Consider the following 12,054-nt stretch of genomic DNA (forward strand, 5'->3'; position numbering starts at 1 on the left):
TGTATTGCTGGGGCTTTTCATTGTGGTGGTTTTTCTTGTTGTGGAGAACGAACTCTAGGGCACAGGTTTAGTAGTTGTGGCACATGGGCTCAGTAGTTGTGATTTCTGGGCTGTAGAGCACAGGCTCAATAGTTGTGGTGCGTGGGCTTAGTTGCTCTGCAGCATGTTGGATCCCCAGACCAGGGTTCAAACCCATGTCTCCTGCATTGGCAGGTGGATTCTTTACCACTGAGCCACCAGGGAAGCCGGAGGTTGGAGTTTTTAAAATCACCTTTATAGATACATCTGAAACTATTTCACTATGGGGAAGTATACTTGGTTTAATACATTATGAGGGATAAAGTGGCTAGTTTCAGAAAAACTTTCCAATAATTCATTTAAAGTCAGAATTCTAGCAGCCATTTAAGAAGCGACCTAGTTGGTATAGATAGTGTGGGGATTTGTTCAGCAGGTAGATCTGCAGGAAATTTTTCTTGCTGCTAGGTTGCATGGCTTCCTTAGGCAAACTGCTGCCTGAACGGATAATGGGCATGATCTTGCTAAATTTCATTTGACTGAGGGGAGGTGATAAAGCGAAGCTCAACATCGCTCAAGATTGGCCAACTTGGGACGGGTCCCAGATACTCCTGGGCAAGTGTTTCCCCAACACACACCCACACGCCCTACTTTGACTCCTTCAAAGATCACAGAGACACACGCACCCTACTCTGCCTCCTTCACACACACACACACACCCACCCTACTCAGAGAGACACACGCACCCTACTCTGCCTCCACACACACACACACACACCCTACTCTGCCTCCTTGACACACACCCACCCACCCTACTCTGCCTCCTTCACACACACACACACACACACACACACACACACACACACGCTCCTACTTCACCTCCTTCAAAGATCACAGGGTCCCAGGACTTCCCTGGTGGTCCAGCACCTGGCACCGCAGGGGGCATGAGTTAAATCTCTGGTCTGGGAAGATTTCCACATGTTTCGGAGCAACTAAGCGCATGTGCCAACAACTAATGAGTCATAGAGACTAGCCCGTTTGCTGCAACTAGAAAAAGCCCATCTGCAGCAATGAAGACCCAGCACAGCCAAAAATAAATGAGAGGAAAAAAAAAATCACAGGGTCCAAAACACACACACACACACACACACACACACACACACATCCTACTTTGCTTCCTCCAAAGATCACAGGGCAAAAAAAAAAAAGAATGGAAAAAGGGCAGCAAATTAGCTGCCGATCTGGGACCTGAGACGTTGGGGTTCTGTCTGCAGTGCACCCTCTGCTATTGAAGGGTACCTGGCGGCAATTAGGTAAGTTTGTGGCAAAGTAGACATCATAAAGAGTCGCTCCAAATGTTAAACAATCTAGACCTCAGGACGGAGAAGGCGATGGCAACCGATTCCAGTACTCGCCTGGAAAAGCCCATGGACGGAGGAGTCTGGTGGGCTGCAGTCCACGGGGTCGCCAAGAGTCGGACACGACTGAGCGACTTCACTTTCACCGTCTCCCAAATCTGCGAAGCCGGCCCTGGGCAGCGTGAGCTGACGTGATCTAAGATGCCTCGGCGGGCAGGCAGAGAGCCAGGGCGAGGTTGGGTGAAGGCAGGCAGAAAAGAGAGGACCCGGCAGAGGTGTCGGGCAGAACTGTCTTGTTTGGTGCGATGTCCCTCAAACTAACTTGCCGTTCAGTAAATATCTAATTACCGATTGCCGGAGGAAGCCTTCCGCGGGTCTAAACACCGGCTAATTGCGTCTCAGACTACCTCAAGATAGCTTTGCCTAAAAGACCAGGTGCACTGGGAAAGCAGCGGCCCGCGTACACCCGCCTCCAGGCCCCGCCCAGAGCCGCACCGAGGATGCGCAGGCAGCGCCCGCCGTTTACGACGAGCCGCAAAGTAGTGACCGCAGCAAGCGCTGGGTGGGCTGGGCTGCTATGGGGGTAAGTGGAAGCGAGCCGCCAACAGGGCAGGAGCGGGGAGGTGGCGAGAACCTAGGAGGCAGGAGATCGCGCCACGAGGGATTGAGAGTGGGCTTGTGCTGAGAAGGGGCCGGGAGGCAAAGCTCGAGCTGGGAAGGGAGGAGAGGGGCGGGGCAGGGGCTGCGCAGGCGCTGTTGACGCAGTCGCCATGGCGCCCCTTCTCTCAGAAAATTGCGCTGCAGCTCAAAGCCACGCTGGAGAATGTCACCAACCTCCGGCCAGTGGGCGAAGACTTCCGGTGGTACTTGAAGGTAAGACTGGAGGGGCGGGGCTCTAGACGTCTAGGCTGCGGGCATTTCTGGGCTCTGGTTGGGGGTGCCAAGGCCCGGCTCGCGTAAAACTTTCCCATCCTGAGGTCAGTAGTGAACAGGAGCTTTCTCTGGGGCAAGATGAAAAATGCTTATTAAATGTTCACTTTTCTTCTGGATAGAATTTTACGTTTTCTTTTTAAAAGTTTATTGATTAATTCTTAATTAGCAGTGTCTTGAAGTTCCTTTTGTAATTTTTCCCTCCGTTAAATGTTTCATGCTATGTGCTAAGTCACTTCAGTCGTGTCCGACTCTGTGCGACCCCATAGACGGCAGCCCACCAGGCTCCCCCGTCCCTGGGATTCTCCAGGCAAGAACACTGGAGTGGGTTGCCATTTCCTTCTCCAGTGCATGAAAGTGAAAAGGGAAAGTGAAGTTGCTCAGTCGTGTCTGGCTCCCAGCGACCCCATGGACTGGCAGCCTACCAGGCTCCTCCATCCATGGGATTCTCCAGGCAAGAGTGCTGGAGTCGGGTGCCATTGAACAGACACTAAATGAAAGACTACTTGCAGGGATCTTGTGATTATTTAGTAAGAATAATTTCACCTCTTTTCTTGATTAGGTTTTATTTTTGTGCGGGGCTCCACCCTTACTTCCCCAACCCATATTTGTAAATCTGGTACCCTAGTGGCATGGTCTACAGAGGTCCTCGCTTTATTTGAGCAGTTGAGGCCCTTTACGTTCCCACATTCAGGAGCTTCTCATCTGTTTTCCTTCTTGTCTAAATCCCAGTATCCTTCAGTACCTGGAAAAATCCCCTTTTCAGGAAGCCTTCTGACCACCTTTATTTTCAAATTTTTTGAAGCCCGAGTGCCAGGTCTTACTTGAGAAATTGATGGTCTCTAGCTTCAAAAAGCTTCCCTGGTGGCTCAGACAGTAGAGCGTCTGCTTGCAATTCGGGAGACCCAGGTTCGATTCCTGGGTCAGGAAGATTCCCTGGAGAAGGAAATGGCAATCCACTCCAGCACTCTTGCCTGGAAAATCCCATGGACGGAGGAGCCTGATAGGCTACAGTCCATGGGGTTGCAAAGAGTCAGACACGACTGACCAACAGGACTGAGCAACTGAGCATCAAAAAGCAGAATTTAGAGGAGACAAAGAAATAGAGTAGCAACAGAGTGATAAGTATTTCTACCAGGAACCTCCAGGGCCTGTGAGAACACAGAGGAAGCTCCTAACTCAATGGGTGTTGCGGGGACTTTGAAGCCATTTCTGTACCACATGAGCCTTGAATCCATAGCCAGACTGAGCACTTCTTAGAGGAGGATGGGCCAGTCAACATGAGAAACACTTTGCCCAGAGATTAGTCTGGTTGTGTCCTTAGATGGCTGATAAGATTATGAGCCTGCCCACCTCACCCCGTTCTTGCCCTTCCCTCAGCATCTGCCCAGCTGAGCTAACTACTTTACTAATACTCTTTTTCCCTCCCCTCAAGATGAAATGTGGCAACTGTGGTGAGATTTCAGAGAAGTGGCAGTACATTCGGCTGATGGTAACTGCTCCCCCCACCACTATATCCACACACAAAAACACACAGGTCTCTGGGCAGGAATCTGTGACCCTAAGCTCTCTGGCCTTTGGACCCCACTTTCTGTGGTTTGGGAGGGCAGGCATTGGTGTGATCAACACTGGAAACAATAGGCTCTGGGATGTGAGGCAAGAGTTCAAAATCAAGGGATAGTCCTTTTCTCAGTCTCAAGAAGCCTCCCCAGGATTCTTGTCCTGGCAAGTTCCTCACCCTGTCTGGGTATTCATCTCTTTAACTGGATAATAAGTGGTAGGACTGGGTTCCTGAGGACCCTTACACCTGACTGATACGTGACTAGAGGTTCTGTTTCCTGCTTGCCAGGACAGTGTGGCACTGAAGGGAGGCCGTGGCAGTGCCTCCATGGTCCAGAAGTGCAAGCTGTGTTCGAGGGAAAACTCCATTGGTAGGTAGGCCATGGATACTGCCTCTGCCAGGCTGGCCCACAGCTTTCTGGTACCAGCCTGAGAGCATGCTCATGTTACCTGTGGGTGGACCCAGGCCTGAGGTACCCAAGCCTCTACAGTAGTCTCTTGCACAGAGCACCATCTGGGTATGTGGTAGGGCCAGGCTGTGGACTCAAATCAACTTTGTCTTCTCTTTTACATTTCAGAGATTTTGAGCAGCACCATCAAATCTTACAACGTAAGTTCCCGCTGCAGTGGCAGGCATGGTGGGATTAGGTCGAAGCTGGGAACTAGGAGGCCTGTGTTCTAGAGTTATATCTGCACCAGAGTGATGAGCTATGGGAGTGAATGCACGTGCTGACTTGTTCGTTTGTTCATTGTGTCAATCATTTATTCACCTTACACTGCCTGAATGCTTGGTAGGAAAAAGACTCATAACCAGACTATTGTAGTGCTTTCTTAAAAGTGCTGGGCTGTGGGAGCTTACACGACCTCTGACCCAACCTGGCCACTCAGTTTCCAACACTGGGAACACTTGCCTTGTCTATATCTTAGAGGACTACTGAGCCTTCTCTGCATCCATGGGTGGGATAGTCCTTTGAATGGTGTATCCATCCTTGCTATCTGATTTTATTAGACATTTATTTATGTTACTGTGTAGTGTATTAGTCCAAGTGAGGGAGGGAATGTATGCTTTGGGTCTGTGTATTTAAAGAAGGGCAATTACTTGTCTTCATCCATTCCTTATTTGGCGTTTTTGAAAAATGCCTGCTTTATGCCAAACTCTCAGCTTTGTCCTGAAGTTAAAAAAAATCACATAAGGACTTGCCCTCAAGTAAATCATAATCTAGTGAAAGAGACAGACCAGGAAACAAAACTACACCAAGGACAGGCACTTGGTGGGCATGCAGGAAGTGTTTCTACAGTGAATGCATGAGAATGAATGTGTAGGTGTAGTCCCTGGGACATATGGACCCAAGGGTCGGGTAGGCACAAATTTTGGTTATACCACTCCACTCCGTGAGTATCCTCCACATGCATATCCCACTTCAAAGGTCTTAAGTCAGCCCCCGCCTTGACAGCACGGCAGATGGTTACCAAAAGGCCATAGCTAAGTGTACCAAGGCCTTCTGGATGGTCTGGAAACCTTATACCTCAATATTTTTCTCATAGTTTTTACTTTGATAATTTTATCTACTATTTATTGACCATAGTGTCAGGTCTTATGCTGGGCACTTTACACCTAGTTCAGAGTCACACGATAAAGCTGTAGTGGGTTCCTCAGCTCCATCTGACAATCTTAGGCCCAGAAAGGAAGAGAAGCAGAACTGTGTGTGAGCTCACATCCAGGCGCCCCAACCCGAGAGTCCACATTCAGAAAGATCTCATGGTGAGCCAGTGCCAAGGTGGCCTTCTTCCAGAGAGAGATGAGTAGTTCCTGAGGCCCATTCTGGGCTCACAGGGGCCGTGGGATCATCCTGGGCCCCGCTGGGCCTGATTCCTCATACTTCCTTTATAGGCTGAAGACAACGAGAAGTTCAAGACGATAGTAGAGTTTGAGTGTCGAGGACTTGAACCAGTGGATTTCCAGCCCCAGGTACCTGTCTTCCCAGGGAACCTGTATATTTGGGGAAGGTGGATACTGCAGGAAGTGACAGCAGAACTGTGCTTCCTGCAGAGACCATGGAGTAGGAATTCTCCTTCCTAAGGGTAATCATTGTTATCTCCTAAACAGCTAATATATGTCGGACACCAAACTTGTTACTTTTAATGTTACCTCACTTAATCCTTACAGTTAACCTTGTGAGGTTTATTCATCCAGTTTTTCAGATGAGGAAAGAACTTCACAGATTTTGTGACTTGCTCAGGGGAAGCAGTTAGTAAACACCGGAGCAGTAATTTGAACCCACATCTATCCAACTCCAGAGCCAGTGCTCATGACACTAGATTTTTGTAGCATTTTCACCTCACAACCCTTTGAGGTAGGCAAAAGAGATTATATTGTTATCCCCATTTCATAAGTAAGAAAACTGAGGTCCAGAGAGGGAAGTGACATGCCTGGGGTCTTTCAGAAAACCAGGGGTTTTCACCAGGGGTGAAAACCAGGTGAAGGATTTACCATACACCTCCTGCCTTCTAGGCCAGGGCTCTAATTTGGAGAAACCACTCTTTGCCGGGGTCCAGCCCCGGTGGATCCAGGGAATTCGAAGCTGGGACGGCGTCAGCGAGGATCAGGAAACTGCTTAATTAAACGTTAATTAAGGATATAAAGAGTAATAGAATAAGGATAGCTCAGTAGGAAAATTCAGTGAAGAAAGGCTGAAATAAGGACAGCTCAGTGAGGAAATTTAGTGGAGAAAGGAGGCTGAATAATTCAGCCAGAAGGTGAGAGAAAGAACTGACATGGGGAGACCAAGTTTCGGTGAACAAGGCCCGCACTTTATTTTCCAAAGTAGTTTTTATACCTTAAGTTATGCATAGAGGATAATGGGGGAAGGGGTAGAGTCATGCAGCAAGCCAGGCTTTCTTCCTGCAAACTTATCATATGCAAAAGCTTAGGTGATTTGCATCATCTTCTGGCCCAGAGGCCTGTTAACATTTTAAGACCCTTTCTTCAGAAAACTTATTTTTCTCTAAAGGTGATAAGTCAAGCGCCACCCTCCAAAAGCATTAGATAAAGTTGCATTCCTACAGAGCAAAGGTGTGGTGGGCTATAACAAGAAAAAGAATTAACTCAAGGGTCCCAGGTTACAAACATTAAAGCTACTATTTACACCAATTATATTAATCAATACACTGCCAGGGACACAGCAGGTAAGGGATATGGAGACATAGCAGCAAACATTGGCCCAACAAGTGAAAATCCCTTCACCAATACAATTTCTAATCAATCTTTTAACTGCTCAAAGGAATCTGTATTTAGACAGTTTAGAACATCTCATGCCTCTCACAGTTGGGAGGCTCTGAGCAATCACATGTGGCCGGAAAAACCTATTCAGGCAGGCTAGAGGACTTCCAAAGGAGTTTGTAGGTTGAAACACTGTCACACCCAGGAATTATTAACTGGAGCTGTAAGCTAACTCTTTTTTCAGAGAGAGGTAGTGGGGGACAGCCCCCCGTAAAGTCAGAGGTGTAGGTGAAAGCGCAAAGCAGAAAGTAGGCAGAGATGCTCGAGAATTTCCAGGGGGACTCCTGAGGCTCGATCCCGCCTTTGCGTATGCCGAGCCTCCTTCCTCATGACCTTTGTCATGGGTGGAGCTCCTCACGCTGGCTCCCGGCAGTGATAGAATTCCAGTTGAGCTATTCCAGATCCTGAAAGATGATGCTGTGGAAAGTGCTGCACACAATATGCAATACGCACTCAGTATGCAATATGCCGGCTCCCGGCAACTCTTAGTCCCAGGGCAGCTGCCAGGCCCTGGGATCTCAGTAGTTATTCCAAAACAGTATCCCACACTGTGTGTCCTGTGCCAGAGGGTTGTGAGATGGGCGAGTTCCCCAGCCAGGCCCACTTGCCACACTACTGCCTTCCTGTCATCTGCAGGCCGGGTTTGCTGCTGAGGGTGTGGAATCGGGGACAGTCTTCAGTGACATTAATCTACAGGAGAAGGTACGGGACTTGGCGGCCTTGTGGGGAGCTATAAGGCACCTGGTGGGAATTATCCTTTTGGTGAACAAGGCTCTTCAGCGAGATGCTGGCTCCATACTTCTGTGCTTTTTGTTGGTGATTCTGGTTTTTACAATAACCCAATGTGTGGTGCTAAAGCACTACCTAGTGATCACATGCAGGAAGGCTGGGATGTGCCTTTTGGAGAAAATACATCTTAGATAAGCTTTGTTTAGGCGTGAGATACAGTGCTGTTGGCCATGAGTCCAGTCTTAATGAATCAACTGTATACATACATGTACACAGACACATATATATTATTTAGATAAGGTGTTTTTAAACATAAACATACATGAAACAAGGTTATGTATTGATTGGTTGAAGAAAATATTGTGATCAGATGCTCCCAGGAACCTAACCTGTATTTCCCCTGGGAGCAGTGGTTCAATATTCACTGATTCAGTGCTTGTGGGGACTTTATAGAACATTAACCACTGTGAATACCAAGAGTCAGCTGGACCACTGGACAGGTTACTGCCTTGCAGATGAGGAAGGCTTGTGGTCAGGCCTCAGAAGAAGGAAGGACAAAAAATTCAATCTGCATAGCACCAAATAACAGTAACTGGATTTAGTGAGCTCTCATATGTGCCTGTCACCATGCCAAGTACTTTTACATGTGTTCACTCATTTCTTTCAACGTTCAACATAAAATCTATTGTTCCCTTTTTTAAAACAGGACAGAACCGAGACTCAGGAAAGCTAGGGACTTAAAAAAAAAATCACAAAGCTAGAGGAGCAGTAATTTAGACCTGAGCAGTCTTTCTGTGTCCTGGGTCAGACTTGTTCCTGAAGTCTGAGTCAGAGCCCGAGCTGTGCCTTTAAGTCCCAGTTCTCTTCTCCCCAAGCTGTCCCAGGCTGCCTCTTGAGGCTAACACTGCCCTTTTCCCCCACAGGACTGGACTGACTATGACGAAAAGGCTCAGGAGTCTGTGGGAATCTACGAGGTCACCCACCAGTTTGTGAAGTGCTGAACCCTCTTCCTGTACACTTGGCTCTAAGAACTGAAAAGGGACAACGTGCCCCAAGCAGAGGCTGGTCCCCTCGTCCCTTGTCTCCTGGCAGTTGTCCAGGCCCTCACAGCCCGCATGCTCGGTTCTGCCGCAGCTTCCCGAGCCCCGCCAATAAAGTCCCATTTGTACTACACTGCTGGGTGAATGGCTCCTCCACTCCTTCCACCCCTCTCCATGTTGGAGGGCTCTGATGGCCTCTTGGCACCTTCCCGCAGTACAGAATCATAGCTTGATCCAGCTAGAAAAACAGGAGCATAGACTTCCCAAGGGCTCTCAACCGCTTGGGGAGTGCACAGGCTGAGCCAGGGGACCAAAGGTGTGAAGTCATTGGTACCGAGGGCAGCTGAGCCTGTGGAATGATGCCGAACCCAGCAATCCTGACCCAAAGCATCACACTGACCAGCCTGACCCTCAGGTAAACCCAGGCATTTCTGTTAGCTGGTGTCGCTGCATGTTCCAGGGTTCAGAGGGACTTCGGAGGTCAGTACTGTCCCAGCATGAATCGTCTCTAGTCCCTGCCAGCTGGCCACTGGGTCTTTGCCCACTTGCTGTGATGGGGCAGTCCCCTCCCACCAGGGGAATCCCTGTAAAGGTTCTTCCCTGTACTGAGTCAGCCTCTTTGCTTCCTGCAGCTCCTCATGGTCCTGGTCTATGCCCTTTGTGGTCACACTTCTGTGTTGTTCTACCCCTGAACAGCCATGTGGAGATGTGAAGACAACAGTCATGTCCTCTTGTCTCATGGGCCTGCTTCCCTGGGCCTGAAGATCCTCTACATGGTGGATAGAGTGGTTCAGTGCATGGTTAGGTCATTAGGGCAAGCTCATATCTTCATACCGGAGACTGCCGTTTGGCAGACCTGTTATGAGAGGACTTATTCTTCGTCAGTGTTCCGCTGGAGCCTAGAATTTGGAAGTAAAAAATTACTATCTTCATTTTTCTAAACGGCCCTCTAGGAGAGGGTCTGCCCACTCAAGGCTAGTTGTGGGGCTCTAGGAAGGGGATCCCCACGCGGCAGGGAAACTGGCCATGTCTAAAGGTGGAGAAGAGATGCCTACCTGTCCCAGTCTGGCAACTGTGTCACGTGTCCTCTAGACCCCTCATGTTCTCAGTTCCTGGGCCTGTGCTTTCTGCCCCGATAGGGCAGGGCTCCTTTGGCCTCCCTCAGCCAGCATTTCTGCCAGCCCCCACCCACTGGGAACAGTCTACTGCCTGGCCTGAAAGCAAGCGAGGAGCATCAGGCTGGGTAAATAATAGCCTTTCAGGGTTATTCCCTGTACCAGCCAGTACGTGTTACAAAGGCAAGCACTAAAAGGATCTCAAGGGTCTCTCTATATTGTACATTATTTTCTCATCTTTTAGGAGGTAGAGGAACACAAATAATCAGTAACAGATGGAAAGCTGAAGTAGATTATGTCAACAGATGCAAAAAAGTATTTGGTAAAATTCAACAACAAACCATAGACACCCTTAGCAAACTAGGAACAGAAAGAAACTACCCTCACCTCACAAATGATATCTATAGGAAACTCAGAGTAAATGAAATGTTTGACGTATTCCATTCAAGATCGGGGTGAGATGAGGATATCCTGGATCACTCTTCATCACTGTCCCCACCCCCCAGCACAGTAAGACTGAAAAGAAAGTACGGTGAAAACACCAAAAAGGATGAAACAACTCACTTTTCACAGACTATGATTTTCCACTTAGCAAATCCAAAAACATAAACAGGCGCTGGATGTAGGATCAGTATACAGAAGTCAAATGCATTTCAGTACATGGGCAACATGCAGAACACGATTCAATACAAAAACACACCCATCCACGGCAACCCAAGTATATCCCACCCCTAAAAGTAACTGGGAACTGAATCTCAAAATGCTCGAGACTGACAGATTGGCCAAGATAGAGTAGAAAGAACTGAGCTGACCTCTTGCAAACACACCAAAATCACAACTATCGGTAGAACAACCATCACTGAAAAAGATGGGAAACTCCTGGGAAACATCTGCAACTAAAGATACAAAGAAGGAACCATAACAAGATAGGTAGGAGGGGCAGGCTCCCACAGGCTAGAGAATTACACTGCAGAGGTTCTTCTCACAGGAGTTCCTGCACTGGGGAGATGTGTCTGCAGAGCATTTGACTTTGAAGGCCAGAGGGGCTTGGTTTCAGGAGTCCCACAAGATTGGGGGAAAGAGAGACAACCCTTAAAAGTGAAGTGACAGTTGCTCAGTCATGTCTGACTCTTTGCAACCCCCATGGACTGTAGCCCACTGGGCTTCTCTGTCCATGGGATTCTCCAGGCAGGAATACTGGAGTGGGTTGCCAGTTCCTTCTCCGTATCTCTTAAAGGGCACACAGTTTCACACTGTCTGGGACCCAGGGCAAAAGCACTAACTTGAAAGGAGACTGGGCAAACCTACCAGCTAGTCTTGGAGTCTCCTGGGGACGGGAGTGGGGGCAACTGTAGCATCCCTGGAAACATAGAGATTAGTGGCAGCCATTCTTGGGAGCTGCTTCTACCATGTGGATGCTGGTGTTGCTGGGCACCCAAATTGTGAATTCCTTCCTCTAGCTCATTATCACCAAGATCTGGCCCCATACAACAGCCTCTAGGCACTACTACTGGGACACAGGCCAAGGAACTAACTAGGAGGGGATGCAGCCCCGGCAGTCAGCACACAGCTGTCTAAAGACCTCATGAGCCCACAGCTGCCTCTGGACACTACCCTACCCACTACAGGGCCCAGCGCCCAGTTCCACCCACCAGTGGGAGGCACCAGTCCCAGAATCCCCTGGAACCCAGCCCTGCCCACCATGAAGCCTGCTCTAACCTTTAGGCCAGCCTCACCCACAAGAAGGCAGACACCAGAGGCAAGACGATCATAATCCCACAGCCTCCTGACCCAGCTGGACCACAGGAGATCACCCTGGGACCAGCTTGGCCCTGCCCACTAGCAGGTCAGCAAAACTTTGGGACATCTCAGACTCCATCCAACTGTGTCAAGAATCCACCCCCCCTACCCCGCCCCCGGCCCCCCCACCCACAAACCAGTGATCTGACATCAGCTCTGGGATCCTGGTGCCCTGCAACCAGACTCCAAGACCCAGCTCTGCCTGCCAGTAGTCTGACACTAACCTC

General features: G+C 49.1%; 2 protein-coding genes across 4 annotated transcripts in view; one reads left to right on the forward strand and one right to left on the reverse strand.

Moving 5' to 3' along the window:
- The first annotated feature begins 1,839 nt into the window (after positions 1-1,839).
- On the forward strand, positions 1,840-9,045 carry CZIB (CXXC motif containing zinc binding protein). 2 transcript variants are annotated; one of them, XM_005911386.3, is made up of 8 exons: positions 1,843-1,956; positions 2,163-2,246; positions 3,739-3,795; positions 4,153-4,234; positions 4,442-4,473; positions 5,755-5,832; positions 7,780-7,845; positions 8,796-9,045. In XM_005911386.3, the coding sequence occupies exons 1-8, from the start codon at positions 1,951-1,953 to the stop codon at positions 8,871-8,873; spliced, it is 483 nt and encodes a 160-aa protein (XP_005911448.1). In that variant the 5' UTR covers positions 1,843-1,950; the 3' UTR covers positions 8,874-9,045. The 2 variants fall into 2 exon arrangements, with proteins under 2 accessions (XP_070224136.1, XP_005911448.1); XM_070368035.1 differs by lacking the exon at positions 7,780-7,845 and having other exon boundaries at positions 1,840-1,956.
- Positions 2,360-12,054, reverse strand: part of CPT2 (carnitine palmitoyltransferase 2) — a 41,808-nt gene continuing 32,113 nt past the window's right edge. The window contains exon 6 of one of the 2 annotated variants that reach the window (XM_070368033.1): positions 2,360-2,374. The gene's annotated coding sequence lies outside the window, so the exon portion shown is untranslated. Of the gene's footprint in view, positions 2,375-9,137; positions 9,812-12,054 lie in introns of those variants that run through there. The other variant, XM_070368032.1, reaches the window with a different exon arrangement.

This window comes from Bos mutus, chromosome 3 (assembly GCF_027580195.1).
Source record: "Bos mutus isolate GX-2022 chromosome 3, NWIPB_WYAK_1.1, whole genome shotgun sequence".
NCBI classification, from domain to species: Eukaryota; Metazoa; Chordata; class Mammalia; order Artiodactyla; family Bovidae; genus Bos; species Bos mutus.